A 27,826-nucleotide genomic window follows, 5' to 3' on the forward strand; every position below is an offset into this window, starting at 1 on the left:
ATTGGAACATTTTCTTAACAAATCCTATTTGATTACTTGGGTTGGATATTTTAAAATACATGAACATGAATATTGGAAGGAGGCTTGAGCTGTTAGTTTATTAAAAGAATAAATTAATTGGAAATATTTTTGAAAGAATAAGGTAGTTCTCAAGCATGAAAAGCATAATTGATTTGAGAGGTGTGTATACGATGTTCAGGAGAACTGAAGCTAAGCTCAGTGCTGCATTTGGTCATGAATACATTTAACTTGAAACACTTAATGTATTTGCTTTTTAATCTATATTCATATAACAAATTAGATTAATAAAAAACATAGTCTAATCTTTAAGCATATGTATGATTATAAAAAGTCTATTTTGCATTCACAGGAGTAGAAAATTCCCTTTAATTAATGAAATTGATTGCAGATCCTATATAGTAATGAGCTTCAACTAGATACAAGCCCTCATTGGATCAAAGTCAGTCTAGATAAGGGCAGCCCAGGGTCACAGAGGGAGATCCCCAGCAGGTTCGTTTGCATAAAAAATTACTGTTAGAAATAGGACACTGAGGCAGCTCTGGCGTTTTGATCTCTTGGCCTTTGTCATGGAGATTCCTGGTAGTGAAGGGAGTAAGGCCAGTGTCCCAGATAATGATTAACTGTTTTAATGGCATTCATTCATTCATTCCGCACTAACTACTCATGCAGAAAAAAGGGTTATGTAAAATGACATTAGAAGAAAATCATTTGTAATCGTTGCATCGGGCTGCACTTTGAGGAGACATTAGGAGTAAATCCGTGGCGTGGTAGGCTTACGCTTTATCTTCTGATATTTACTGAGTTTACTGGTGCATGAAAAGCTTTTAGCAAGAATAGCAGATGGGATGGACCTTTCATAGGTAATGCTATCTACCAGGTTATTACTTCTATATATTGATGGTAAAGTAATCTCCAAGATATCACCCTACAAATACAGATTATTTAAATGTCTGTAACCAGAAAACAAACAAACAAAACTGCTTTCATAAATAGTTCATTTGGTTATCCATTGGGTCAGTCTTTAGATAAATCTTTTAACTTTAAAAAAAGTTCTAAAAAACTACATTCATTCCCTTGCATTTAACTTTTTGTCTGCAGTACAGACATGTATGACTGAACTTTGAACTTAGAGCTAATCAGTTGACACATTCTGCTTTAAATTGGACCTTTATCGTTAATTAAAAATAAAGACATGCTCCAAGGCAGAAGTATTGAGTCATAGATTTCTATTTCTAACACTTTAAAGAGTTGTAAGATTTTTGTTAGGTCATAGTATGAAAACTTGTCCACTGGAAATCATTATTGAGTTTTCAGTACTGTATTTTCTAATACAGAAATGTTCTCTAATTAGGTAAGATCTAGGCTGATTTCATTCCTATTAAGTCCTAGTACATGATAGCAGCAGATAGCATTTGTCACGTCATTTACTAATTAATTATTGCAAAAGTTTGAATTTCCATAGCATGATATAAATACTGTTGCTATTTTTATTATAATAATGGAAGTTCTTAACTAGTGATATTATTCAGATGAATGAACATTCAGATGTTTGCACTTCATCCAGGGGCATAAATGAACAGTGGGATTAAATATGAAGCTTTTTGAATGAGATTACTTTCAAAATAAGTGTCAACTTTAAACATGGTTTCAAAATCTTGATTAGAAGGATCTCTCTTTTCCTGGTACTATGACTGATTCCTATTCTCTTTGCATTACTAATTCCTTCCTGGTTCGACCAGAGTACATCACTCACCCTCAAGGTGAAGTATGAGAGCTTACAAAGCTGTATTAATTTTTTCAGCCTTTTTAATATATCAAAGCATAATTTTATGAGTTCTCCCTTAATGACACAAAAAAATTAATATTATTTCCCAAAGTATCCAGACTATTAAAAATAACTAAAATGTATTGGATGCTTACATGGTCCTTGCACTTTATATATGCATTATCTGATTATTAATTTATTAATACTTATTGAACTCCTACTGTACACCTAGACCTGTTCCAGGAGTGAGGGTACAACACTGAACAAAAGCACAGACAATATCCCTGCAAGTTAGGGGACAGGCAAACCAAATAAGTAAATAGTACAAGTGTCAGATGTAGTGAGTGCCTTGGAGTTCTAAAAAAAAAGTAGTGAAACAGGATCAGTTTGGTTCAGTTCAGTCGCTCAGTCGTGTCCACCTCTTTGCGACCCCATGAATCGCAGTTCGCCAGGCATCCCTGTCCATCACCATCTCCCGGAGTTCACTCAAACGCACGTCCATCGAGTCAGTGATGCCATCCAGCCATCTCATCCTCTGTCGTCCCCTTCTTCTTCCGCCCCCAGTCCCTCCCAGCATCAGGGTCTTTTCCAATGAGTCAGCTCTTCGCATGAGGTGGCCAAAGTATTGGAGTTTCAGCTTTAGCATCAGACCTTCCAATGAACACCCAGGACTGATCTCCTTTAGGATGGACTGGTTGAATCTCCTTGCAGTCCAAGGGACTCTCAAGAGTCTTCTCCAGCACCACAGTTCAAAAGCATCAATTCTTCGGCGCTCAGCTTTCTTCACAGTCCAACTCTCACATCCATACATGACCACGGGAAAAACCATAGCCTTGACTAGATGGACCTTGGTTGGCAAAGTAACGTCTCTGCTTTTTAATATGCTATCTAGGTTGGTCATAACTTTCCTTCCAAGGAGTAAGTGTCTTTTAATTTCATGGCTGCAGTCACCATCTGCAGTGATTTTGGAGCCCAAAAAAATAAAGCCTGACACTGTTTCCACTGTTTCCCATCTATTTCCCATGAAGTGATGGGACGAGGTGCCATGATCTTCGTTTTCTGAATGTTGAGCTTTAAGCCAACTTTTTCACTCTCCTCTTTCACTTTCATCAAGAGGCTTTTTAGTTCACTTTCTGCCATAAGGGTGGTGTCATCTGCATATCTGAGGTTATTGATATTTCTCCCGGCAATCTTGATTCCAGCTTGTGCTTCTTCCGGCCCAGCGTTTCTCATGATGTAATCTGCATATAAGTTAAATAAGCAGGGTGAAAATATACAGCCTTGCCGTACTCCTTTTCCTGTTTGGAACCAGTCTGTTGTTCCATGTCCAGTTCTGTTTCTTCCTAACCTGCATACAGGTTTCTCAAGAGGCAGGTCAGGTGGTCTGGTATTCCCATCTCTTTCAGAATGTTCCACAGTTTATTGTGATCCACACAGTCAAAGGCTTTGGCATAGTCAATAAAGCAGAAATAGATGTTTTTCTGGAACTCTCTTGCTTTTTCCGTGATCCAGCAGATGTTGGCAATTTGATCTCTGGTTCCTCTGCCTTTCCTAAATCCAGCTTGAACATCTGGAAGTTCATGGTTCACTTATTGCTGAAGCCTGGCTTCAAGAATTTTGAGCATGACTTTACTAGCGTGTGAGATGAGTGCAATTGTGTGGTAGTTTGAGCATTCTTTGGCATTTGCTTTCTTTGGGATTGGAGTGAAAATTGACCTTTTCCAGTCCTGTGGCCACTGCTGTGTTTTCCATATTTGCTGACATATTAAGTGCAACACTTTTCACAGCATTATCTTTCAGGATTTGAAATAGCTCAACTGGAATTCCATCACCTCCACTAGCTTTGTTCGTAGTGATGCTTTCTAAGGCCCACTTGACTTCCAAGATGTCTGGCTCTAGGTCAGTGATCACGTTATCGTGACTATCTTGGTCGTGAAGATCTTTTTTGTACAGTTCTTCTGTGTATTCTTGCCACCTCTTCTTAATATCTTCTGCTTCTGTTAGGTCCATACCATTTCTGTCCTTTATCGAGCCCATCTTTGCATGAAATGTTCCCTTGGAATCTCTAATTTTCTTGAAGAGATCTCTTGTTTTTCCTGTTCTGTTGTTTTCCTCTATTTCTTTACATTGATTGCTGAGAAAGGCTTTCTTATCTCTCCTTGCTATTCTTTGGAACTCTGCATTCAGATGCTTATATCTTTCCTTTTCTCCTTTGCTTTTCGCTTCTGTTCTTTTCACAGCTATTTGTAAGTCTTCCTCAGACAGCCATTTTGCTTTTTTGCCTTTCTTTTCCATGGGGATGGTCTTGGTCCCTGTCTCCTGTACAATGTCATGAACCTCCATCCAGAGTTCATCAGGCACTCTATCTATCAGATCTAGTCCCTTAAATCTATTTCTCACTTCCACTGTATAATCATAAGGGATTTGATTGAGGTCATATCTGAATGGTCTAGTGGTTTTCCCTACTTTCTTCAATTTAAGTCTGAATTTGGCAATAAGGAGTTCATGATCTGAGCCACAGTCAGCTCCTGGTCTTGTTTTTGCTAACTGTATAGAGCTTCTCCATCTTTGGCTGCAAAGAATATAATCAATCTGATTTTGGTGTTGACCATCTGGTGATGTCCATGTGTAGAGTCTTCTCTTGTGTTGTTGGAAGAGGGTGTTTGCTATGACCAGTGCGTTCTCTTGGCAAAACTCTATTAGCCTTTGCCCTGCTTCATTCCGTGCTCCAAGGCCAAATTTGCCTGTTACTCCAGGTGTTTCTTGACTTCCTACTTTTGCATTCCAGTCCCCTATAATGAAAAGGACATCTTTTTTGGGTGTTCGTTCTAAAAGGTCTTGTAGGTCTTCATAGAACCGTTGAACTTCTGCTTCTTCAGCGTTACTAGTTGGGGCATAGGCCTGGATTACTGTAATATTGAATGGTTTGCCTTGGAAACGAACAGAAATCATTCTGTCGTTTTTAAGATTGCATCCAAGTACTGCATTTCGGACTCTTTTGTTGACCATGATGGCTACTCCATTTCTTCTAAGGGATTCCTGCCCACAGTAGTAGATATAATGGTCATCTGAATTAAAATGGACTGGAATGAAACAGGATAGGGAACACCAATTGGAGGGAGCTTAATGGCAACCCACTCCAGTACTCTTGCCTGGAAAATCCCATGGACAGAGGAGCCTGGTAGGCTACTGTCTGTTGGATTGCAAAGACTCGGACACGACTGAGTGACTTGACTTTACTATTAGTGTTGAATAGGGTGGTCAGGAGGGCCTTACTAAGAAAATGACATCTGAGCCAAGACTTGAAGGAGACAAAGGAGCTTAACCATGCTTGTCTGGGGGAAGAGTGCTGCAGACAGAGCAGCATTGGTACTGTTTGCAATACCCTCAAACTTAAGCAATAAAGTAAACTCAGAGAAATTCCATTAAGCTTTTGCTGTGTATCTTCAATCAGTAGTTTCAGTATTCATGTCTACTTTAAATACTTTTATTGGCTGCATAATTCATTGTCACTTTCTAAAATTTTGGAGGCTATAACATCTACTCATTCACTAGGTATTTATTGAACATGCACTGTGTTCTAGGTGAGATGTTGGGAGACTTCTTTTTTTTTTGTCAAGAGCCAGATAGTAAATATTTTAACTTTGTAGGCCAGTCACTGGTCTCCGTCATAGCTCTGTCATTATAGCGTGAAAAGCCACCTGGCTGTGTTCCAATAAATTTTAGGGACATTAAATTTTGAATTGTGTATAATTTTCACATCTTACAAAACATTATTTTTTTAAGATTTTTAAACCATTTTTTCTATTCTAAAAATGTGTTTTTTATTACAGACCTCGCTCCTAAAATGGATTTAATATTATCCCTTTCTGATTTTTTATTTCTTTCAACTTCACTGAAATATAATTAAATTTCAGTAACCATCACATATTTAAAGTGTACAGTTTGATCAGTTTGGATATATGTATGCAAATCTGAGAGGCAATCAAAATGTATTATTTATTTAATAATGCATTTAATAAATGTATTATTATTTTTGGCTGCACCATGCAGCATGGGGGATCTTCGTTCCCCAGCCAAGGATCAAACGTGTGTCCCCTGCAGTGGAAGCACGGAGTCTTAACCACTCCCAATGGTTTAAAAGTGCCAAACTATTTTAAAATGTTAAAATCATTCTTGGGCCATACACAACAGGCAGTGGGCCGGATTTGGCCTGCCAGCCATGGTTTGCCAACACTTACTCTAGAATCTTGGCATAGGGATGTAGAGTGGACTAGATGAAGATCTCTGTCCTTAGCATCTCGCATTCTAGGAATGGGGAGGCAGATAATAATGAATAATCAGTTTAGTATATTAAAGGGTGACATAGGAAAAGGGGATCCAGAGCCCTGCAGCCTCTACTGTGAGAGGAAGTGACAGGAATGAACCACTGAAGAGTTGTGTTGTAGTGTGACTTTCTTTGTGTTCTGTACTCCCAGGGAAAAGCCAGAAGGATTGTAAGGGGTACAGGTGCCCCTGCATATGAGGAAGTCCCTGCTTGTATCCATACTAGTCAAATCAAGTTCCAGTGTCTGGATATACTTGCTAATTTGGTTCTCATCAACTCCCCTCATAATTACTTCCTTATCCTTTTGCGTAGGATTTGAACCAATGGAACCTTTACTCAGTGAAATAAATATAAGTGAGAGTATTTTCCTTCTCATGAATGAATCTAGAAATCTTGGCTCAGAGATAAATTGTCATGTATCTATACAGACATAGAGAAACTTAAACATAGATAAGTTTTCCAGAGAACATGTATTATTTGGGGGATGGATTATGCTATCATTGGTTATAGTTTGTGCTAACAGTCACCAGTTAGTTGTTGAGTACCTACCATTAGCTTCACACTAGCTTCCCATGCCACTTAAATCCAGTGCTTTTCACCCTCATTTGTGATCTGGTCCCTTTTCACCTCTAGAACCACCTTTTCTCCCAATTTTCCATCACCTACCACACTTGTAAGTTATAGATATTTTTCAGATACTCAAATATAGCAAGCTTATGCTCACCTCAGGACTTTGCACTACCTGTTTCCATGCCTTATGCCTAAAATGCTGTTTCCCCAGTCATCACATACTTGGTGGGGTTATTATGAGAAATGACGTTCGCAATGAGAGTTCCCCCTTACTCAATCTGAGTCACAACCAATGACTCATTTACAAAACATTTTAATTGCCTGTATACCATTTATTACTACCTGGTACTGTCCATGAATGTGTATTCTTGGTTTCATCTGTCTTTCACCATTGGAGACGCGAGTAGCAATTTTTGTCTTGCTCAGTGCTCCATTAGCTACTCTTTTTAAAAAAATTTATTTATTTTAATTGGAAGCTAATTACTTTACAATATTGTGCTTGTTTTGACCATCAGTTCAGTTCAGTCACTCAGTCATATCTGACTGTTTGCGACCCCATGAATCACAGCATGCCAGGCCTCCCTGTCCATCACCATCTCCCAGAGTTCACTCAGACTCATGTCCATTGAGTCGGTGATGCCATCCAGCCATCTCATTCTCTGTCATCCCCTTCTCCTCCTGCCCCCAATCCCTCCCAGCATCAGAGTCTTTTCCAGTGAGTCAACTCTTCGCATGAGGTGGCCAAGGTATTGGAGTTTCAGCTTTAGCATCAGTCCTTCCAATGAACACCCAGGACTGATCACAGGTGTACGTATGTCCGCCATCCCAAATCCCCCTCCCACCTCCCTCCCCATCCAATCCCTCTGGGTTGTCCCAGTGCACCAGCTCTGAGTGCCCTGTTTCATGAATCGAACTTGGACTGGTGATCTATTTCACATATGGTAATATATATGTTTCAGTGCTATTCTCTCAAATCATCCCACCCTCGCCTTCTCCTACAGAGTCCAAAAGTCTGTTCTTTGTATCTGTGTCTCTTTTGCTGTCTCGCACATAGGGTCATCATTACCATCTTTCTAAATTCCATATATATGCATTAATATACTGTATTGGTGTTTTTCTTTCTGACTTACTTCACTCTGTATAATAAGCTCCAGTTTCATCCACCTCATTAGAACTGATTCAAATGTGTTCTTTTTAATAGCTGAGTAATAATCCATTGTGTGTATGTACCACAACTTTCTTATCCATTCATCTGCCCATGGACATCTAGGTTGCTTCCATGGCCTAGCTATTGTGAACAGTGCTGTGATGAACATTGGGGTACACATGTCTCTTTCAATTCTGATTTCCTCAGTGTGTATGCCAACAGTGGGATTGCTGGGTCATATTGGCAGTTCTATTTCCAGTTTTTTAAGGAATCTCCATACTCTTCTCCATAGTGGCTGTCCTAGTTTGGATTCCCACCAACAAGTGTAAGAGGGTACCCTTTTTGCCACATCCTGTCCAGCATTTTTATTTGTAGACTTTTTGATAGCAGCCATTCTGACCGGCGTGAGATAGTACCTCATTGTGGTTTTGATTTGCATTTCTCTGGTAACGAGTGATGTTGAGCATTTTTTCATGTGTTTGTTAGCCGTCTGTATGTCTTCTTTGGAGAAGTGTCTGTTTAGTTCTTTGGCCCATTTTTTGATTGAGTCATTTATTTTTCTAGTATTGAGCTGCGTGAGCTGTTTGTATATTTTTGAGATTAATTCTTTGTCAGTTGCTTCATTTGCTATTATTTTCTCCCATTCTGAAGGCTGTCTTTTCACCTTGCTTGTAGTTTCCTTCGTTGTGCAAAAGCTTTTAAGTTTAATTAGGTCCCATTTGTTTATTTTTGTTTTTATTTCCATTACTCTGGGAGGTGGGTCATAGAGGATCTTGCTTGTGATTTATGTCAGAGAGTGTTTTGCCTTCATTTTCCTCTAGGAGTTTATTTATAGTTTCTGGTCTTACATTTAGATCTTTAATAGATTTTGAGTTTATTTTTGTGTATGGTTTTAGAAAGTGTTCTAGTTTCATTCTTTTATAGGTGGTTGACAAGTTTTCCCAGCACTACTTGTTAAAGAGACTCTCTTTTTTCCATTGTATATTTTTGCCTCCTTTGTCAAAGATAAGATGTCGATAGGTGTGTGGATTTATTTCTGGGCTTTCTATTTTGTTCCATTGATCTATATTTTTGTCTTTGTGCCAATACCATACTGTGTTGATGACTGTAGCTTTGTAGTATAGTCTGAAGTCAAGCAGGTTGATTCCTCCAGTTCCATTCTTCTTTCTCAAGATTACTTTGGCTATTCGAGGGTTTTTGTATTTCCATACAAATTGTGAAATTATTTGTTCTAGTTCTGTGAAAAATACCATTGGTAACTTGATAGGGATTGCATTGAATCTATAGATTGCTTTGGGTGGTATACTCATTTTCACTATATTGATTCTTCCAATCCATGAACATGGTCTATTTCTCCATCTATTTGTGTCCTCTTTGATTTCTTTCATCAGTGTTTTATAGTTTCCTATATATAGGTAGATTTGTTTCTTTAGGTAGATTTATTCCTTTTTATTTAGGTAGATTTATTCCTAAGTATTTTGTTTCTTTAGGTAGATTTATTCCTAAGTATTTTTTTCTTTTTGTCTCAATAGTGATTGGGATTGTTTCCTTAATCCTCTTCTGTTTTCTCATTGTTAGTGTATAGGAATGCAAGGGATTTCTGTGTATTCATTTTGTATCCTGCAACTATATTCATTGATTAGCTCTAGTAATTTTCTGGTGCTGTCTTTAGGGTTTTCTGTGTAGAGGATCATGTCATCTGCAAATAGTGAGAGTTTTACTTCATTCCAATCTGGATTCCTTTTATTTCTTTTTCTTCTTTGATTGCTGTGGCTAAAACTTCCAAAATTGTGTTGAAAAGCAGTAGTGAGAGTGAGCACCCTTGTCTTGTTCCTGACTTTAGGGGAAATGCTTTCAGTTTTTCCCCATTGAGGATAATGTTTGCTGTGGGTCTGTCATTTATGGCTTTTATTATGTTGGGTTATGTTCTTTCTATGCCTGCTTTCTGGAGAGTTTTTATCATAAATGGATGTTGAATTTTGTCAAAGGCCTTCTCTGCATCTATTGAGATAATCATGTGGTTTTTATCTTTCAATTTGTTAATATGGTGTATCACATTGATTGATTTGCAAATATTGAAGAATCCTTGCATCCCTGGGATGCATCCCACTTGGTCATGATGTATGATCTTTTTAATATGTTGTTGGATTCTGTTTGATAGAATTTTGTTGAGGATTTTTGCATCTGTGTTCATCAGCAATATTGGCCTGTAGTTTTCTTTTTTTTGTTGCATCTTTGTCTGGTTTTGGTATTAGGGTGATGGTGGCCTCATAGAATGAGTTTGGAAGTTTAGTTTAAGTAGGATGGGTGTTCGGAGAAGGCAATGGCAAGCCACTCCAGTACTATTGCCTAGAAAATCTCATGGATGGAGGAGCCTGGTAGGCTGCAGTCCGTGGGGTCGCTAAGGGTCAGACACGACTGAGCGACTTCACTTTCACTTTTCACTTTCACACATTGGAGAAGGAAATGGCAACCCACTCCAGTGTTCTTGCCTGGAGAATCCCAGGGACGGGGGAGCCTGGTGGGCTTCCGTCTATGGGGTCACACCGAGTCAGACACGACTGAAGTGACTTAGCAGCAGCAGGATGGGTGTTAGCTCTTCTCTAAATTTTTGGTAGAATTCACCTGTGAAGCCACCTGGTCCTGGGCTTTTGTTTGTTGGAACATTTTTTATTACAATTTTGATTTCCGTGCTTGTGATGGGTCTGTTAAGATTTTCTGTTTCTTACTGGTTCAGTATTGGAAGGTTATACTTTTCTAAGAATTCATCCATTTCTTCCAAGTTGTCCATTTTACTGTCATATAGTTGCTGATAGTAGTCTCTTACGATCCTTTGTATTTCTGTGTTGTCTGTGATTTCTCCATTTTCATTTCTAATTTTGTTGGTTTGATTCTTCTCCCTTTTTTCCTTGATGAGTCTGGCTAATGGTTTATCTATTTTATTTATCTTCTCAAAGAAACAGTTTTTAGTTTTGTTGACTTTTGCTGTAGTCTCCTTTGTTTCTTTTTCATTTATTTCTGCCCTAATTTTTATGATTTCTTTCCTTCTACTAACGCTGGGGTTCTTCATTTCTTCTTTTTCTAGTTGCACTAGGTGTAAAGTTAGGTTATTTGTTTGATTTTTCTCTTGTCCATTAGCTAATCTTAGAGCAATATCTGGCATGTATTAGGCACTCAATAATTGTCTTTTGGGTAGTTTAAGGAAAGTATATACAGATGCTCATGCCATGTGCCTCGCACTCTGATAATTGTCACTGATGGAGGCATCCTTGAATTTAGATTTTGCTCTGCTTGTCCCCTTCTTTTCTCTCATACACAATGTGGTTTCTTGAAAAAGTCATCTATATTCTGTTCTTCAGCATCTTCCTACTTGTAATAAACCCCTTACAATCTGGCTGGTGCCTCTGCCTCTCAAACGAAACTGCTCACACCAGTTGCCAGCAACTTCCTGGCTGCCACGTCCAATGGATTTTTGTAGTCTTTGTCGTATTTGATTCATCAGTAGCGCTTGACAACTTCTCCGTTCTGCCTTCACATCCATGGTACCATCTCTTTGGGTTTGATTTATTTCTCTTAAACCATTATGTGTTTATGGTTGCAAATTTTAAATTTTATGTCACATCAAATAATATCTTTTTGATGGAAAAATTATTTCTCCTTGCTAACTTCATGTCTTCCTAGCGCTCTGCTACCTGAACAAATTTGTAAGCCACTGAGCATGAGTGGTACATGCTTCTGTGCATACCTGTTAAAACTATATTTAATGGCTTTTTGCTAGTCTTAATTCATGACCCCCATTTTTTATTGAAGGATATATTTGTTGATTGTGTTTTTTATTATATCCCAATTTGTAATAGCTGAAGTTGTAAATTCCATTTTGTATTTTCAGTAGAAAGCATCTTTCAGGTAAATGTCATTCTCCAGTTTTTCATTTTAGGAAACAGGAGCTAAAAGTAAAGTTGTTTGAAGAAGGTTACTTTTATAGCCTATAGTTTATTTTCCTATATCAAGAAAATAAAATCCACAGTCTACCTATTTGGCACATTAAATAACAAAATTAGTTGGCAGGCCAATTAGTTGGCACTCTTTTGTTGGCATCCAATAAAGAATACAAGAAATAAACTTATTCAAGTTTATTCTCATCCATCCAATCTCCAAAAATATGGGGGGAATTAGTTTTTTCTCCTGTTTAAAGCCCCTGCCTTTTCAGGAGTTTTGGTCTCTCCACCCATTCTGTGTGTCTTCAACTTCCCCATCTCTGCTAGCTTTCTCACTATGTTCAAATCTCTTCCATTCTAGTAACAAACTCTGCCAAATCCTCTCCCTTGGTCCTGACTGATCTTATTTTGCCCCTTCTTATATATGCTTCATAAAGCAATATATACCTACTCTCCAGGCTTTCCTTGTGGCTCAGCTGGTAAAGAATCCACCTCCAATGTGGGAGACCTGGGTTGGATCCCTAGGTTGGGAAGATCTCCTGGAGAAGGGAAAGGCTACCCACTTCAGTATTCTGGCCTGGAGAATTCCGTGGAGTCCATGCGGTCGCAAAGAGTAGGACACAACTGAGTGACCTTCACCTACTCTCCACTTTTTTTCAACTTCCACTCATTTTTTAGACATTTTTTATTATGAAATGTAATATACTTCCTTAAAAGTGCATCAAACATATGAGTACAGTTTAATAAATTAGTTATATAACTTCCATTCAAGTTATACGACACCAGTGTGTTCAAAAATAGAAAATTACCACTACCCTGAAACCTTCTGTGCTCTATTCTCTCCCCACAGGAAGTAATCACCGTCCTGGCTTTTGTGGGTTATCATTTCCTTGCTCTTTTTTGTAGTTCTACCACCTTTGAGTGCATCTTTGTCAGTCTTCAACCCATTGCCTTCTATTCTCTCTACCTTCCCACAGATTCCAAAATTCTCACAATGAGATTATCCATGAAAAATGACAAATTTCATGGGTGTTTCTCAGTTCTAATCTCACTAGGCCGCTCTGCTATATTTGACATCATATATCAGTTCATCCATCTTGGAACTACTGTAAGGTATATGACTGTATTCTCTGTGGCTCTGCATTCTTTAACCTCTCCTCCTTTGTCTCTGTCATAGACTTTTCTGCCTGCCCCTCTCGTGTTGCTGTGCTCAGGGGTTCCATCTTTAGCTCACTGCTGTTCAGCTGGCTGTGGCAATTCTGAACATTCTGGTCATTTCAGCCTCAGCTGTTGTATAGCTTACTTTCAGATCTAATCTTTAGCTCAGACATGTTTCCTAAACCTTATCTTGAAACAGATAACTTCCTGGTGGACATCTGTCTCAACCTAGATGCTCAACATCCAAAACATACTTCATCATCTTTCCCTCTAAATTGACTCTGCCCTCTTTTCGTACCTTTTCGGAATCAGTTGTTGACACTACTACTCACTAGTTCCCCCAAATTAAAAAACTGAAAAGAATCCTAATTTCTCCTTACCCTCTACCTAAAATTTTCCATTTGATATATGCCTAATTCTTTAAGAGTAAATTTAAATTTTATATTTCAAGGGAAGCTTTACCTGAATTCCTCATCCCATCCAACAATGGATCCCTTTTGTCAATCCATTAATACTTTGTATATGCTTCTATCACTGTGTTTACATTGTTTGCCATTACCTATTTTTATTCCTGAGTCAGGAAGATCCCCTGGAGAAGGAAATGCAACTCACTCCAGTATTCTTGCCTGGAGAATCCCATGGACAGAGGAGCCTGGCAGACTAAAGTCCATGGGGTCACAGAGTCAGACATGACTTAGCGACTAAACCCATCTGTTTGTCACATTCTACTAGGCTTTTATTCTCCTTTATCTGAGATACCTAATGCATAACACAGTCACAGTATTGGGCTCGACGCCGAATGGAATGAGGAGTGAGGAGGTTGAGGAAAGCACATGTTGATGTTAAGAATAAAAGAACTGTTATCATGTCACTGGAATCACACAGAACCGTCTGAACATGGGTTCTCCACACTAAACTGTAGGAGGCAGTGTTTCTAAGGAATCTTTTACCTAAAAAAAGTTCTTTTGGAAAGTATGAGGTTTTAGTTTCCTTCTGACATTCACTAAATCTTCACAAATATTCATTTTGCAGACCAAACCTGGACCACCCAAAAAGCCAGAGACCCCTTCTGGACAATCAACCTTAGTGTATTGCTACAACTGTGGGCAAGAAGGCCATTATGGACATGTAAGTTTAAGTGGTAATTTGGACATAAAGCATTCTGTTGCTCAGGAGTGGTTGCTTAAAGGTAGACTTGAGAAGAATAATTCTAAACACTTTTTTTTTATATAAACTAATATCTTGAAGTAAAACTTAAATATCTTTTCAACTGAGTTACTTCTTCCATTCCTACCAGAGTAATACATCTGACAGAGCACATTCCTATATTTGTTTTAAATATACATGCAGGTTAGTCTAAAACAAATACAGCTCATAGAATTATTCAGACAAATAATAGTAGTTAATAGAATGGTTTACAATTCTCAGGAATTTCAAGGATTGATAATACTTTGACCCAGCCAAATAGTGATTTTAGATTTTCTACATAGTTCTCCAGTATCTCTGGTTTTTCCTGGTACTGTGTTCAGTTAAATCTTTACCACTCACATGCAAACCCCAACACTCGCTGGTGGAAGGACAGAGGGGTGCTGCCTTGTCAACCAGCCTGCCCACCTCACACATGCCAAGATTCCCTGTCCCACCTGCATATTTCGTAACCCTAACTGAAAAGGCCAAACCTGTGTTCTAGATGTTGAGGTATCAAAGCAGAAGCTTGTTGCTGTGAGGTGGGAGTGAGACTCCTAGCCAGTAGTATGAATGAGCAGCAGCTCATTGCAGAGATTGGATACAATAAGAATTGATTCACAGTCCATACATTCTGGGAATCTTGAGGAAGAGGAGGAAAGGCAGTGGCACAAGAAATAGAAAATCTGTACAGAGAAATACACTCCCAGTCTCCAGATAGGCTTCTAACAGCCTAGAAGCCAAAATAAACTGATATCAAATCAGATCTGATGACAAGAAGTGGAAAGCATACAGAAGTAGGGAATCCTCAAAATAGCTAGAGGTATGAGCAGTAGGATGGAGTGGTATTGCAGATCACATCTTGAGTTCCGACCATGGCACTTCACCACTGCAGACCTTGGAGGTAGAGCTCTACAATATGGAGAGAGATAAAAAGTCTGGAGAAGAAAAAGCATGGGACACAGTCCATCAACAGATGAAGTTTTCCTTCCATATTGGGACAGTAGGACTGTGGAATGAGGGATAGAATATAAAAGCTAGGATGGAGTTCTGACCCTTAGTTGTAATTTTTGCTGTATATGCTGACAACCATGTGACTTACCTTGTAGGTGCTGGGGATGGGAGGGGGGAATGAGGAGTTAGTGTTTAATGAGGACAGAGTTTCAGTTTAGGAAGGTGAAAATTTCAGGAGGTGGATAGTGATGAGAGTTGCACAACAATGTGAATGTACTTGTGTCACTGATATGGCTTCACTTTTATAGAGCTCACACTGGAAACCTAGTTAGAGAATTTTCAATTTTTTTGCAAAGTTATCATCTCCAGATCTTTTTCTCCTCTGTGTTTCTTGTTGCCAAAACTCAGATGTTGCTAATACTGTTTAGTGAACATTTTCACATAAGCAGTCCACTGCCACACAAATCACATATGTGTACCATTTATGCTTGCTTACCTCTTTAAAGCAGAAGGGTATAATTTTAGCATTTATGTTTGTTCAATTAAGGAAAAGCAATTATAGTTGAACACATACTGCTTGCTAGTCACTCCTGTTAATGGAGATAGGAAATACATTAAAATCATTTGGAATTTATCCCTGAAATCTAGATTTAGATGATTTTTAATTTATAATAAAGCAAATTTTGGCAGCCTTATAACTGCCATAGATGAAGAACTCTAGATTATCCACACTAATGAAGAAGATCAGTGGTGTGGCTAATCCAGAATAGTAGATAAATTATATAGCCAACTATCAATTGTCTGTGCTAATGGAGGGGACCAGTGATGTGGATAATCAAAAAAAAATTTACATGTAGCTTTGGAAAATGTTTGTAGTACTGTATAGCTCTGTATAGCCACATCAATCTGGACTGTACAGGATCCAAATAGGAGACTGTGTAGGTAGGTAGTTAACAGATGTCTGAGGATGCCTCCCCTTCAGTTTCAGAAATTCAGCTGTACAGATGTTAATAAATAGCTTTTTCATGTAAAAGATACTCTTAAGTAAATGTGACTGCTCCCTTCTCTAATTCCACTCACTCTCTCATTGGGGAGGGAGGGATGAACATAAGCAACTCTGTATGAGGCAAACTGATAGGAAATGCTGGTCACTGTATAAGGAGACCACTCCAGGATCATTGGGGTGCTAGGAGTATAAGAGCACTAGTACTTTTTTGTAATTGTGATTTGCTCTTAGGCTTCCAGGGTGGGTTGTGGCTAAAGACTCCGCCTGCAGTATAGGAGACATTTGAGATGCAGGTTCAATCCCTGGGTTGAGAAGATCCCCTGGAGGAGGAAATGGCAACCCACTCCAGTATTCTTGCCTGGGAAATCCCATGGACAGAGCAGCCTGGCAGGCTTCTCGTTTGCTCTTTATATTTTACAATTAGAATCTATCTTAGTCCATTCAGACTGCTATAAACAAGCTACCACAGACTGAGTAGGCTTATAAACCACCGGAATTTATTTTTTACCAAGATCATGGTGCAGAATCAGTGTCTGGTGAGGGCCACTTCCTCACTTTCTTGCTGTCTCCTCACATGGTAGAAGAGGATAGAGAGCTCTGTGGGAATTTCTTTAATAAGAGTTCCACCCTCATGATCTAATCACAGTCCCAAAGGGTTCACCTCCTAATGCCATCACCTTGGGGTTTAGATTTCAACACATGAATTGGGTTGAGGGGACACACAAATGTTCAAACTATAGCAGAATCTTAGACCTAAATCTTTTATGGATGTCTTTTATTCTGGAAACTTGGTGCCACCGTGGATAGAGATTTATAAAAGCAATTCTTTATGTTACCATGTAGGTTTGCCTTATAACTTTCAATACCCAAAAAGTCAGAAACTCAACAGCAGGTTAAATCTAAAGATAGTTGGAAGAAGGAAATTATAATGAACCAAATTGCTGAAATAGAAAACGAGATTAAATAACATCATCAAAACCAAAAGCTGGTTCTTTGAAAACATTTTCTTTTCAAAATAAAAGAGACAGACTTCTGGAAAAGCTTCTCAAAGAAAAGGAAAAGATATAAATAAATGATGAGTGAAAAGTGTAAATAGCTTGAAATATAGTATAATTTTTTAATTATAGGAGAATACTGTATAAACTTCATGAAGTTCAGCATTAGGGACTTCCCTAGCCATTGCATGGTTAAGACTCTGTGCTTCTACTGCAGGGGGCATAGGTTCAATCCATAGTCAGGGAACTAAGATCCCGCTTGCCTGTTGGCCAAAAGTTCAGTGTTAAATCTGAAAATACAAATAAATCTATGGAAAAATATGAACTAATCAAAATGACTGAAGAACAAACCTACATGAACCAATACCACTAAAAAGATTGAATTAATAATCAAAATTCTCCCCATCAAAATATACCAGAACCAGGTAGGTTTGTAGTCAAGTTGTACCAAACATTTATTCAGATAGATAATCCAGAAGAACACTACTCAACTTATTTTTTGAAGCTGTTATAACCTAAAGCTACTTCAAAATATTTACAGAATGTTACCATTTTTATGAAATCTGAACACTTCAAACTTATAATGTTGTGTATTGGCTTATTTATTAATAGTAAATTAATAGTAAAAGTATTAAAGCATGAGAATGGCAGACACCAACTTTAAGACCATGGTGGCTTCTGGAAAGGGAAGGAGATAAATGAGAAGTGGGAAGGACAGTTACACAGAAGATCTCAGTTCTATCATTAATGCCTGGTGGGAAGAGAACTGAATTAATGGTAAATGTTGATTTGATAAAGCTACATGGTTAGGTATAGATTTCTATTACTTTATTTTCTGTACTTTAGTATGTATTTAGAATGATTCCTAGTTCTTTAAATTACAAATTATGTCTCTAAGTGTGTGGCTGCCACCTTGATCAAGTATCTTAGAATTACAACTTGAGTATATAATGACAGAGTTATGATAAATCAGCTAAATTCTATGCAGGTAATTCACATATTTTCTTGCTAAGAGATACAGATAGCCTCCATTATCTTAAAGTAGAGTGTTCCTGTGAAACCTTACCTAACCTAAGGTAAGGTAACCTAAACTTGCCTAACAAAGTAGCTGTAAAGCAGAGAAGCAGTTACCTTATAACACATCTTTCCAGTGAGTGCAAAAAATAAGTGGAGATAAAACACAGATGCTCACAGACACAGTTCAAAGCTATGATGGCTTGATGCTGAGATGCTGAGTGTAGTTTATAAGGAGGGAGCTTGATGGCACCACTCTTGCTACTCCCAGTCATTTCAGTTCAGTCAGTCGTGTCCAACTCTTTGCAACCCCATGTCCATCACCAGCTCCCAGAGCTGGCTCAAACTCATGCCCATCAAGTTGGTGATGCCATCAAACCATCTCTTCCTCTGTTGTCCCCTTCTCCTCCTGTCTTCAATCTTTCCCAGCATCAGGGTCTTTTCCAATGAGTCAGTTCTTCACATCAGGTGGCCAAAGTATTGGAGTTTCATCTTCAGCATCAAACCTTCCAATGAATATTCAGGATTGATTTCCTTTAGGATTGACTGGTTTGATCTCCTTGCAGTATGAACAGTATGAAAAAGCTACTCCAGTTACTCACTGTATAATGGTTGCTGCAAAAGATGCTAAAGGCTATTTTCACTTTTCACCTTTTCTTATAAAGGTGAAAATCGGCTTCATAGTTCTTTCTGTAAGTGAAAACAAGTCTTTCATAAAAGTGAAGCAGTGTAAAGCGAACTTTTAAAAAGCAGGGGCTACTCGTACTTTAACTTTTCTTTAGTACCTAGCTAAGAAGTACTGACAACCTAGACAGCATATTAAAACGCAGAGACATTTCTTTGCCAATAAAGGTCTGTCTAGTCAAGGCTATGATTTTTCCAGTAGTCATGTATGGATGTGAGAGTTGGACTATAAAGAAAGCTGAGTGCCGAAGAACTGATGCTTTTGAACTGTGGTGTTGGAGAAGACTCTTGAGAGTCCCTTGGACTGCAAGGAGATCCAACCAGTCCATCCTAAAGGAAATTAGTCCTAAATATTCATCAGAAGGACTGATGTTGAAGCTGAAACTCCAATACTTTGGCCATCTGATGCGAAGAACTGACTCATTTGAAAAGACCCTGATGCTGGGAAATATTGAAAGCGGAAAGAGAAGGGGATGACAGAGGATGAGGTGGTTGGATGGCATCACTGACTGAATGGACATGAGTTTGAGTAAACTCTGGGAGTTGGTGATGGACAGGGAGGCCTGGCGTGCTGTAATCCATGGGGTCACAAAGAGTCGGACACGACTGAGCAACTGAAATGAAGAAGTACTGAATGTTTATGGTAAATTTTAGGCAAGATCGCAGAAGACAGGCGTGAAAGGTTCCAGAGAGCAGTGTTTTTCAAATGAAAGACATTATTTGGTTTGCAACAAGTTGAATGGATCTTTGTCACAGATCAGGATAAACAAAGCCTACTGCATGGGACATGGCTTAGGCCAAGGATGTGGATTTGGGAACTGGCAACCACCAGAATGCCAGAGTATGGAGAGTGGGGCAAGTGAGAGGACTGATCTTTTCATGAGTAGGGTGAGCAAAGAGGAGAAAGGTTTCCTTCAGAATCATGTAGGAGCACTTTCAAGCTAGGCAAACCCACCACCACCCTCAGTTCAGTTCAGTTCAGTCGCTCAGTCGTGTCTGACTCTTTGTGACCCCATGGACTGCAGCACGCCAGACCTCCCTGTCCATCACCAGCTCCCAGAGTTTACTCAAACTTATGTCCATTGAGTCGGTGATGCCATCCAACCATCTCATCCTCTGTCGTCCCCTTCTCCTGCCTTCAGTCTTTCCCAGCATCAGGGTCTTTTCAAATGAGTCAGTTCTTCGCATCAGGTGGCCAAAGCATCAGGTTCAGCTTCAGCATCAGTCCTTCCAACGAATATTCAGGACTAATTTCCTTTAGGATGGACTGGTTGGATCTCCTTGCAGTCCAAGGGACTCTGAAGAGTCTTCTCAAACACTACAGTTCAAAAGCATCAGTTCTTCGGCACTCAGCTTTCTTTATAGTCCAACTTTCACATCCATACATGACCACTGGAAAAACCATAGCTTTGACTAGATGGGCCTTTGTTGGCAAAATATAATGTCTCTGCTTTTTAACATGCTATCTAGGTTGGTCATAACTTTTCTTCCAAGGAGGAAGCATCTTTTAATTTCATGGCTGCAGTCACCAACTGCAGTGAATTTGGAGCCCAAGAAAATAATGTTTGTCACTGTGTCCTCTGTTTCCCCATCTATTTGCCGTGAAGTGATAGGACCAGATGCCGTGATCTTAGTTTTCTGAATCTTGAGGTTTAAGCCAACTTTTTTACTCTCCTCTTTCACTTTACAAGAGGCTCTTTAGTTCTTCGCTTTCTGCCACAAGGATGGTGTCATCTGCATATCTGAAGTTATAGATATTTCTCCCGGCAATCTTGATTCCAGCTTGTACTTCATCCAGCCCAGCGTTTCTCATCACCCTGCTCCCCACTGTACGAATCACTGCCCTTGTGAGCAGTGGTGTTGACTTAAAGTAAGCTTGCAAAAACCACTTGTATGGAGGAAAAAGAGCAAAAGTCTAAGAATTTAGCTCCACATCAGAGTGTAAATGCGATGAGAAGAAGAAAAGGAGAAGTACTTGAAGGAAGGCTGTTGGAAGAGACAGAGATGCAAAGGACTGATAAAACATAATTTCAAATGAAACAAACCCTCTAACAGAGGAACAAGGCACTGCTGGGGAAGAATGTTGGCAGGAAAAACAGAAGGGTTTCATAGGTAAAGAAGTAAAGGAAGAAAACCCAAGCCTGAAAGACTAGCATGTAAGCACAATTGAGTGTTTGATCCTCCCAGTGTCCCAGCAGACCACATCGTGCAGCCATAGTGCATATGAGTGATGCAGGGCTCATCTCTTAATTACAATGGTCCATAATCTTACCAAATGGTTATCTGAACGCTGTGACCCTATGACATCATAATTTCAAATACAATTTGCAGGAATGTACAGAAAGACGAATGTTTAACCAGACCTTTCCAACATCTCCATTCATCTATTACTATGATGACAAATACGAAATACGGGAGAGAGATCAGAGAATAAAACGAAAAGTGAAAGGTATGTTACTAGACTTTTTCCTAAATCGCCCTTGCAGTAGTCCCTAAATTTCTTTCTTTTTTTTTTTTTTTGTGCTGTCTTTGCAAACTGCTTTGTGGGCCTTTGGTTAGCACGGAAAATGTTTTTAATAATTACTGTAGAAACTGGAACTTCCTTGATCTCCAGAAGTCAAGCACCCACTTCAAAAATCCTGCTTTATAATCTGTTCACAATGAACATTTTTCTCACACTGTGATTATTTTAGAAAATGTCCAGAAAAACACTTCTGTCCATTTATGCATGCAGAATTTTTAAAGGCTCCTTTGAGATTTTTCTTTTCAACAAGTAATTATGTTTTCCCTCTAGTATTTTTCAAGCAAAGAAAAAGCTTTCTCTGCTTGGTGATTCCTGGAGCTTCCCCAAAGAAGTCATTTTTAATTGGCCACCATTATGAGCAAAGCTCCAGATCCTCCATTTCTTTATTTACCATTGCTAACATAATGCTCTTTCTCACCAAATTGTTTTATAATTTACATCTGTTCTCTCTACCTCTCTTCTTTCTTGCTATATACTTCAAGGTGGTTTACAAAGTTACTTTTTTTGTCTTCAGGACCAAATAGTTTTGTATTTTTCATGTTTGCTCATACATTGTTGACCCTTGGCCTTTTCATTATTCTTTTCCTGCCTGTCTCTGAGCTCAAGTCCTTTCAAAATGAAGACACTAATTCTGGAGAAAAGTAGATGAAACACTTCAACTCCTGCATATTTTGCCTATTTTATTTTATATAACATTTATCTCAACTATATGTAGAGAAATTACAGTATAAGAAGATAATGATTAGCAGCTACATTTTTTAAAGATTACAAAGAAATGCACCAGAATGTCATCTCTGGATTAAAGAGTTGTGTGTGCTTTCTCTTTTCTCTATACTTTTGTGTATTTTCCATCTTTTAGTTATTGACAGCTCTGTGGTACAGATCCGCTTTGAGGCTCACTATAGTGGACTTTGTGTTTTATACTAAAGTCTATAAGTAATTACTTATTTTTGCGTTGTATTCTAGAATTCATTTTTGTTCCCTAAATATACTACTTCATACTCCACCTCATTTTTTTTATTGGTGATTTCTGTAATCTTTCAAGGTTCTGTTGATATAACTTTTCATCCCTCACTGTACCCTCACCTCCCACTTATCTGTTCAGAATCACTATCAGATATTTGCAGTAAGAATGCCAAGTCCTGACAAAATATAGTGTCAGATCTGGCACTTAAACCTCTTGGATATACAAGTGCATGCGCATGTGCACACTCAGTCTCCAAGCTAGTGATCTTTACTCTGAGGACTAATCTGCTGTCCAGTATGGCATTCACCTATCAATACTGTGGCCAGACTTTATCTTCAGAGGATAGTTGAGATGTTATATGAAACTGTCAGTGGGCCATTTTCTACATCTTGCTTCACCTTATCATCAAGGACTCTTTATCACTGCAGGAATTTGAGTTGGTCAGATATGACTTTTCTTCACAAAGCTAAAATGATTACTTCTCTCACTGATCTCTGTCTCCATTGTTTAACCTAGTTAAACTGTGTTGAACAAAATAAATATCATTGGAGATCCTGATGTTTTTCATGTTTGGAAATAGAGAACTACAACCACTGAGTTTTTAGTGAGTGATTTTAACCTTAATAAGGTCTCTTTAGAATGTCATATCATTAATGCATTTAAGTATCTGACTTTCCTCTCTGCTGAGTTATTTACAGACCAGTGAAAACTCTGAATATGCTATGCCAGTCTAACTGCTGAATATGCAGAAATACTTTTATGTTTTCCAGAACTCCAGAAAAATGGGGACTTGCCAAGAAAGTTCAAGAGGCCTCATATGGAAGCAGCAGATAAGAGGCCCCGTGATATGAGAACAAGCCATGCCTCATGGAAAAACAACAGGTGGCCTCAAGAAAAGAAAGAAACCCAAAAAGAAACCATGAGCAGGAACATGAGAGAACGTGAGAAGCATAGAAAGGCTGCCAGGTGTCATGAAGATGATGAGGACTTCCCCAGGGGCCCCAAAGTCCACTCTACTCCTGGCACTTCCAAAACCCAGAAGCCTCACAAGCCCTTTCACCACTCATCACATTACCTCAAGCCGAAAGAAGACAGGCTGCCCAAGGAGGGCAAGCGGGGCAAGCATAAGAAAAAGGAGAGCTGCTTGGAGGAGGATAGCAATGATAATTTGTTTCTCATTAAGCAGAGGAAAAAAAAATCAAAGCTGTGAGTCAGCTTCTGATTGGGCTTCCCAGTGTTTGTCTGTTCTTCATGTCTACAACATCCTGTCCGTATTTTTATTATCTGTGATTAAATAAAATGAGATTTTTGGTTTTGTTTCTGTAATCTCAGCCATATCCAGAGCTATTGAACAAAGTCCTTGAAGATCTCAGTTCTCTATGTTCAACAGGTTCCTAGGTAAGAAAACAGATAAACCTGGACTTTCCCTGTTCCCAGATGTCATTTTTATTCACTCAGTATCCTAGGGATAGGAAAACTTAATCTTTTCACAAAAAAGTTTTTGAAATATTTTGAAAAAATAAAAACTCATTAAATGTAATTCATCTGCAGTGTGAGTATGAAAATTAAGTCCTTATAAGGAGAAATTAGCACTAATATGGAAAATCCATCCCTCTTTTTTAGCATTCTTTTTAATATTGGAAAGGATAATAACTATATATCTAAATCTGGCTTTTTCTTCTGAAGCTGGCATCAAAATCTTACTTTGATCAGAGCATCACAGGCTGAAAATGAAGGTGTCCTCCTTGAAAGCACTGAAGAGTTGGGAATTGGATTTTATAACAGAAGTAAGGAATCCATCCAGAGTAAATGCTGAGAGATTTCCTGAACTAAGTGAAAAGAGTTATCAAAAATGTTGACTTCATTGCAGTGAAATCATTTTTTACTATTTTTATAGCCATACCTGAGGAATACTGTCCCTCAGATATTTAAGATGAATGTTACCCAACTTAAAAAATTGTTTCCTTCTCCTGGGTTTTTTAACTACCACAGAGTTACACAGAAATTTTTGTATTTGTGACCTTTTGTACTTACCAGAGCCTAATGTTAGAATAAGAAAAATAAAATGTCTGAAATGTACATTTGTCTACTGTGTAAAAAGACAATGAGAGTTTGAGTGACAAAGAGCATACTTGGGTTGGACAAGTGACTGAAGTTATAGAATCTCTATAAACGGGGGTCAAATGCCCTTACTTCCCAAGCACTAGGTCTATGCTAGAATAAAATGAGATGGAGAAACATGTTCCTCCATGGTCTCCAACAACTGGAGTCTTAAATTTGGGGTTCCCTCTTGGGAACCATGTGTCTGGTAGCATCAGCTCTCTTTTGAGGGGAAGGGAAAGTCTCTGCTCTGGAATCAGACTTTAGTCTTTAGTCCATCACCTCCCCTTTGGCTGCCCAGCTTTCAACTAAGTATCAGCATCCATTATGTGTTGGTGCTTGACTTCCTAACATCTACTGGGATTGTTTTACTTGTTTTGACCCTAAGGTAAGTAGACAGAGTCTTTTTAATAACCCTGCTAGAAGTGGCAGCCATGAAAAACGACTTCATAGAATGCTGAGCCTTGAGATAATTGGCATTGTTTCTCAGTAGGACTTGAGACAAGCATGGCTTATTATTGACATGATGTGACTAGCATTCCTACATATCTGAGGACCTCTAATTTCAGGGCAGAAATGGGATGCCTTTCATACTCAGAAAACTGGAGGCAGGAAGAAAAGAAGCACTTCTCTGTTTCTGAACTTTGTCTTGTTTTTCCTCCCCCATTTTTTTTTAAAACATTTTGTTTGGGCATTTAATTTGCCCTTCAGATCCATGTAATTAGATGAAGTTAGGAAACACAGCTGAGTTTCTTCACTTTGGGGCAATGGGGAATGGTAAGGAAAGAACAGAAACATAAGACGAGTTTTTGCTGCATTTTCTCTTTGTTACCCTTGGCACCTGGCTCTTATACCAAGTGTTTGGTTAAAGTCAGTAAGTCTACTAACACACTAACTTTCCATACAAGAATAAGGAGTTTACCAATCTGACAATGAAATAAGATTTTAAATGGATAAATGTGATTAAGAGAAAAGCAGATGTCCCAAACAGTAAGGATCCACATAGTTGCTAAGATTGTGTGTGTGCGCGTACATGCGTGTACATACTGTTGCTCAGTCATGTCCAACTCTTCACAGCCCCATGGACTTTAGCCTACCAGGCTCATCTGTTCCTGGAATTTTCCAGGCTGGAATACTGGAGCAGCTTGCCATTTCATACTCCAGGGGATCTTCCCGACCCAAGAGTTAAACCCTGGTCTCTTGAGTCTCCTGCACTGGCAGGCAGAGTCTTTAGTACTGCATCACCTGGGCTTCCTAGTATATCGTTATACCATACTTTATTGAATCATTCCTCTGCTGTTGAAGTTTTTGGTTGCTTCTGATTTTCATTATTTTTTTAAAATTTCTCTACGCACATTGTATCTTTTCCAATTATTCCATATAAAACCAAAATTATGGGTCAGAAAACATAGATTTCATGCAGGTTTTAGTACATGTTGGAAATTATATTCCTAGCAGTATATGAGAATGTTCATCTCCTCATTCCCACAGTAACATGGAATATTTTCATTCCTTTTTCTCTTTGCCACTCTGATGGGCAAAGAAACATGATTTGTTAGTGCTGCAGTAAAAATATTGATGTGAGCTGTGTTTATGTAAGGAGAGACAGGGTTAACAGTGTGTCAACCTGTTGATAAAAGATATAGAAGCAGCTCATCGTAGGAAACAACTGAAAATTCTGACAAAAGATTGCATATGAAATAATAGAACCTTTCGTTCCTTCATTGCTGTCTTGATCCCTTGATCTTATCCTTTTTGGTTTTCATGGTTTAGAGGTTGCCGCTGGCATCTAGTGAGTAGAGGTCAGGAATGTTGCTAGAATGCTGCAGTGCAAAGACGGTCTCCTGCAACGGAAAGTTGAGCAGCCCTGAATGTCAGTAGTGCTGAGGTTGAGAAACCCTAATTAAAACCCCAACCCATTTCTCAAAAGGAATTCTCACCAGGAGTCGGTGTAGGCTGCCTTCCACATCTTGTAAAGCTTATATTAATAGTATATTAATACTTTCATCAGACTGGTGTTTGACAGTTTGATGGGACATGTCCTGCTCATCTGAAATAAGGGCCACTAGTTTCATGGCATGAATATCTATAGACCATATGGACCCCTTTGTGGAAGGACAAGGCCACTGGCAACTCAGCCAGCTTAGGGGAATTACTAGCATAACCAGAAAACATGGATACAAATTTTAGAGCACCAGGCTAGGGTGTTAGCTCTGTCAAGAGAATAGTGTTGTGAGAACAGAAGGAATTAGCTGAGGCAGGGGGAGGTGCGGTGAGGAGGGTTGGAGACTATCTAGTGGGACATTTGATTGGTTAAGAATGTCAGGAGGTTGTAGATGCCATCACCAGGACCCTAGTCCAACACAAGCACTTAGGGTTCGGGCTTATCAGCATGGCAAAGAAGTACCAACCATTGGAAGACATGCAGTGCATGCCATGCAAAGAATCACTTCACATGATGAAACCATTTGAGAGTTGCTCTATCCAGAGGACAGTTTCTGGTGAATTTAATGTATATTTAACTTATATGATGGTCATTCTACTTTCATCCTAACAATTGTGAAATCAATTTTTCAAGTGATTTACTAGGAAGTATTTCCAATAAAACCCAGTGAGGGAGTGGGGAAGTGGGACAGAGAAGAGAATGTATCCAAACCGGAAGCCTTATCAAGTCAGGTCCTGCAGAGGGCAGCTCTCAAGACTCCCAGAGGAGCACTAGAGATAGCATGGGCCACCTCAAAGTCTCCCTGATCAGGGCTAAAGGAGTATGTGTTCCTGTATCATTTTTTGTTTTGTGTTAAATCAGTCATTGTTTAAGAGCTGCTTCAGGAGACTTTTTTAGTCAACTCTGGCTTTCTGTGCACCCAGGCAAAGTGGGTTTGGGCAGTGAGAAGGCAGCCCCCTGACAGTGACACGGGGATGTGAATGAAACACATCACCTGCTACAACCATAAACTCAGAAGTCCTTCCCACTAAATACTTGGCAATCATACACTCAAATGTGGGTGTTTTTTTTTTTAACACAAAAAAACAACTTCGTTTTGACGAACTGTATGTAATCATTTTTCCAGACTTTTATCAGCTTATGGTATTCATATATAACGGTATAACATGAAAGAGTCCAAAATTCCAAATTTATTGCAGCACATATCATAGCCATTATCAGAAGTTTCAGGGAGTTCTACTTCCAACCAAGACTGGAGTAACGGGCCAGATTTACCATCCATCCTGGCATTGTAAAATACATGAAGCAGTTTTCAAGACATTAAACATAGACAAAGGACAGTGAACTTTTGAGAGATGACCCCTGACTGCCCCAGCAGACTGCTAAAACGGTTTTCCAATTGTAGAGCAAGGAGGGGAACCTAGGAAGGGCCTCATTAAGGAAACAGAGCTAGGATCCTAGAAAAGTCAAAGTGTCTAGTTTGCAGATTGGATTACCAGAAAGGAGAGAGCCAAATAGCCCAGAGA

General features: G+C 38.9%; 1 protein-coding gene across 3 annotated transcripts in view; it reads left to right on the forward strand.

Annotated features, from left to right (window-relative positions):
- Positions 1 to 24,334, forward strand: part of ZCCHC7 (zinc finger CCHC-type containing 7) — a 260,183-nt gene extending 235,849 nt beyond the window's left edge. For all 3 annotated transcript variants that reach the window (XM_055427067.2, XM_088837982.1, XM_055427066.2), the window contains 3 exons: positions 13,959 to 14,054; positions 21,096 to 21,213; positions 23,026 to 24,334. In XM_055427067.2, the coding sequence (XP_055283042.1) occupies positions 13,959 to 14,054; positions 21,096 to 21,213; positions 23,026 to 23,465 (654 nt within the window). In that variant the 3' untranslated portion in view covers positions 23,466 to 24,334. The remainder of the gene's footprint in view (positions 1 to 13,958; positions 14,055 to 21,095; positions 21,214 to 23,025) is intronic.
- Positions 24,335 to 27,826: the final 3,492 nt, after the last annotated feature.

This window comes from Moschus berezovskii, chromosome 7 (assembly GCF_049115385.1).
Source record: "Moschus berezovskii isolate FMDL1 chromosome 7, NW_MosBer_1.0, whole genome shotgun sequence".
NCBI classification, from domain to species: domain Eukaryota; kingdom Metazoa; phylum Chordata; class Mammalia; order Artiodactyla; family Moschidae; genus Moschus; species Moschus berezovskii.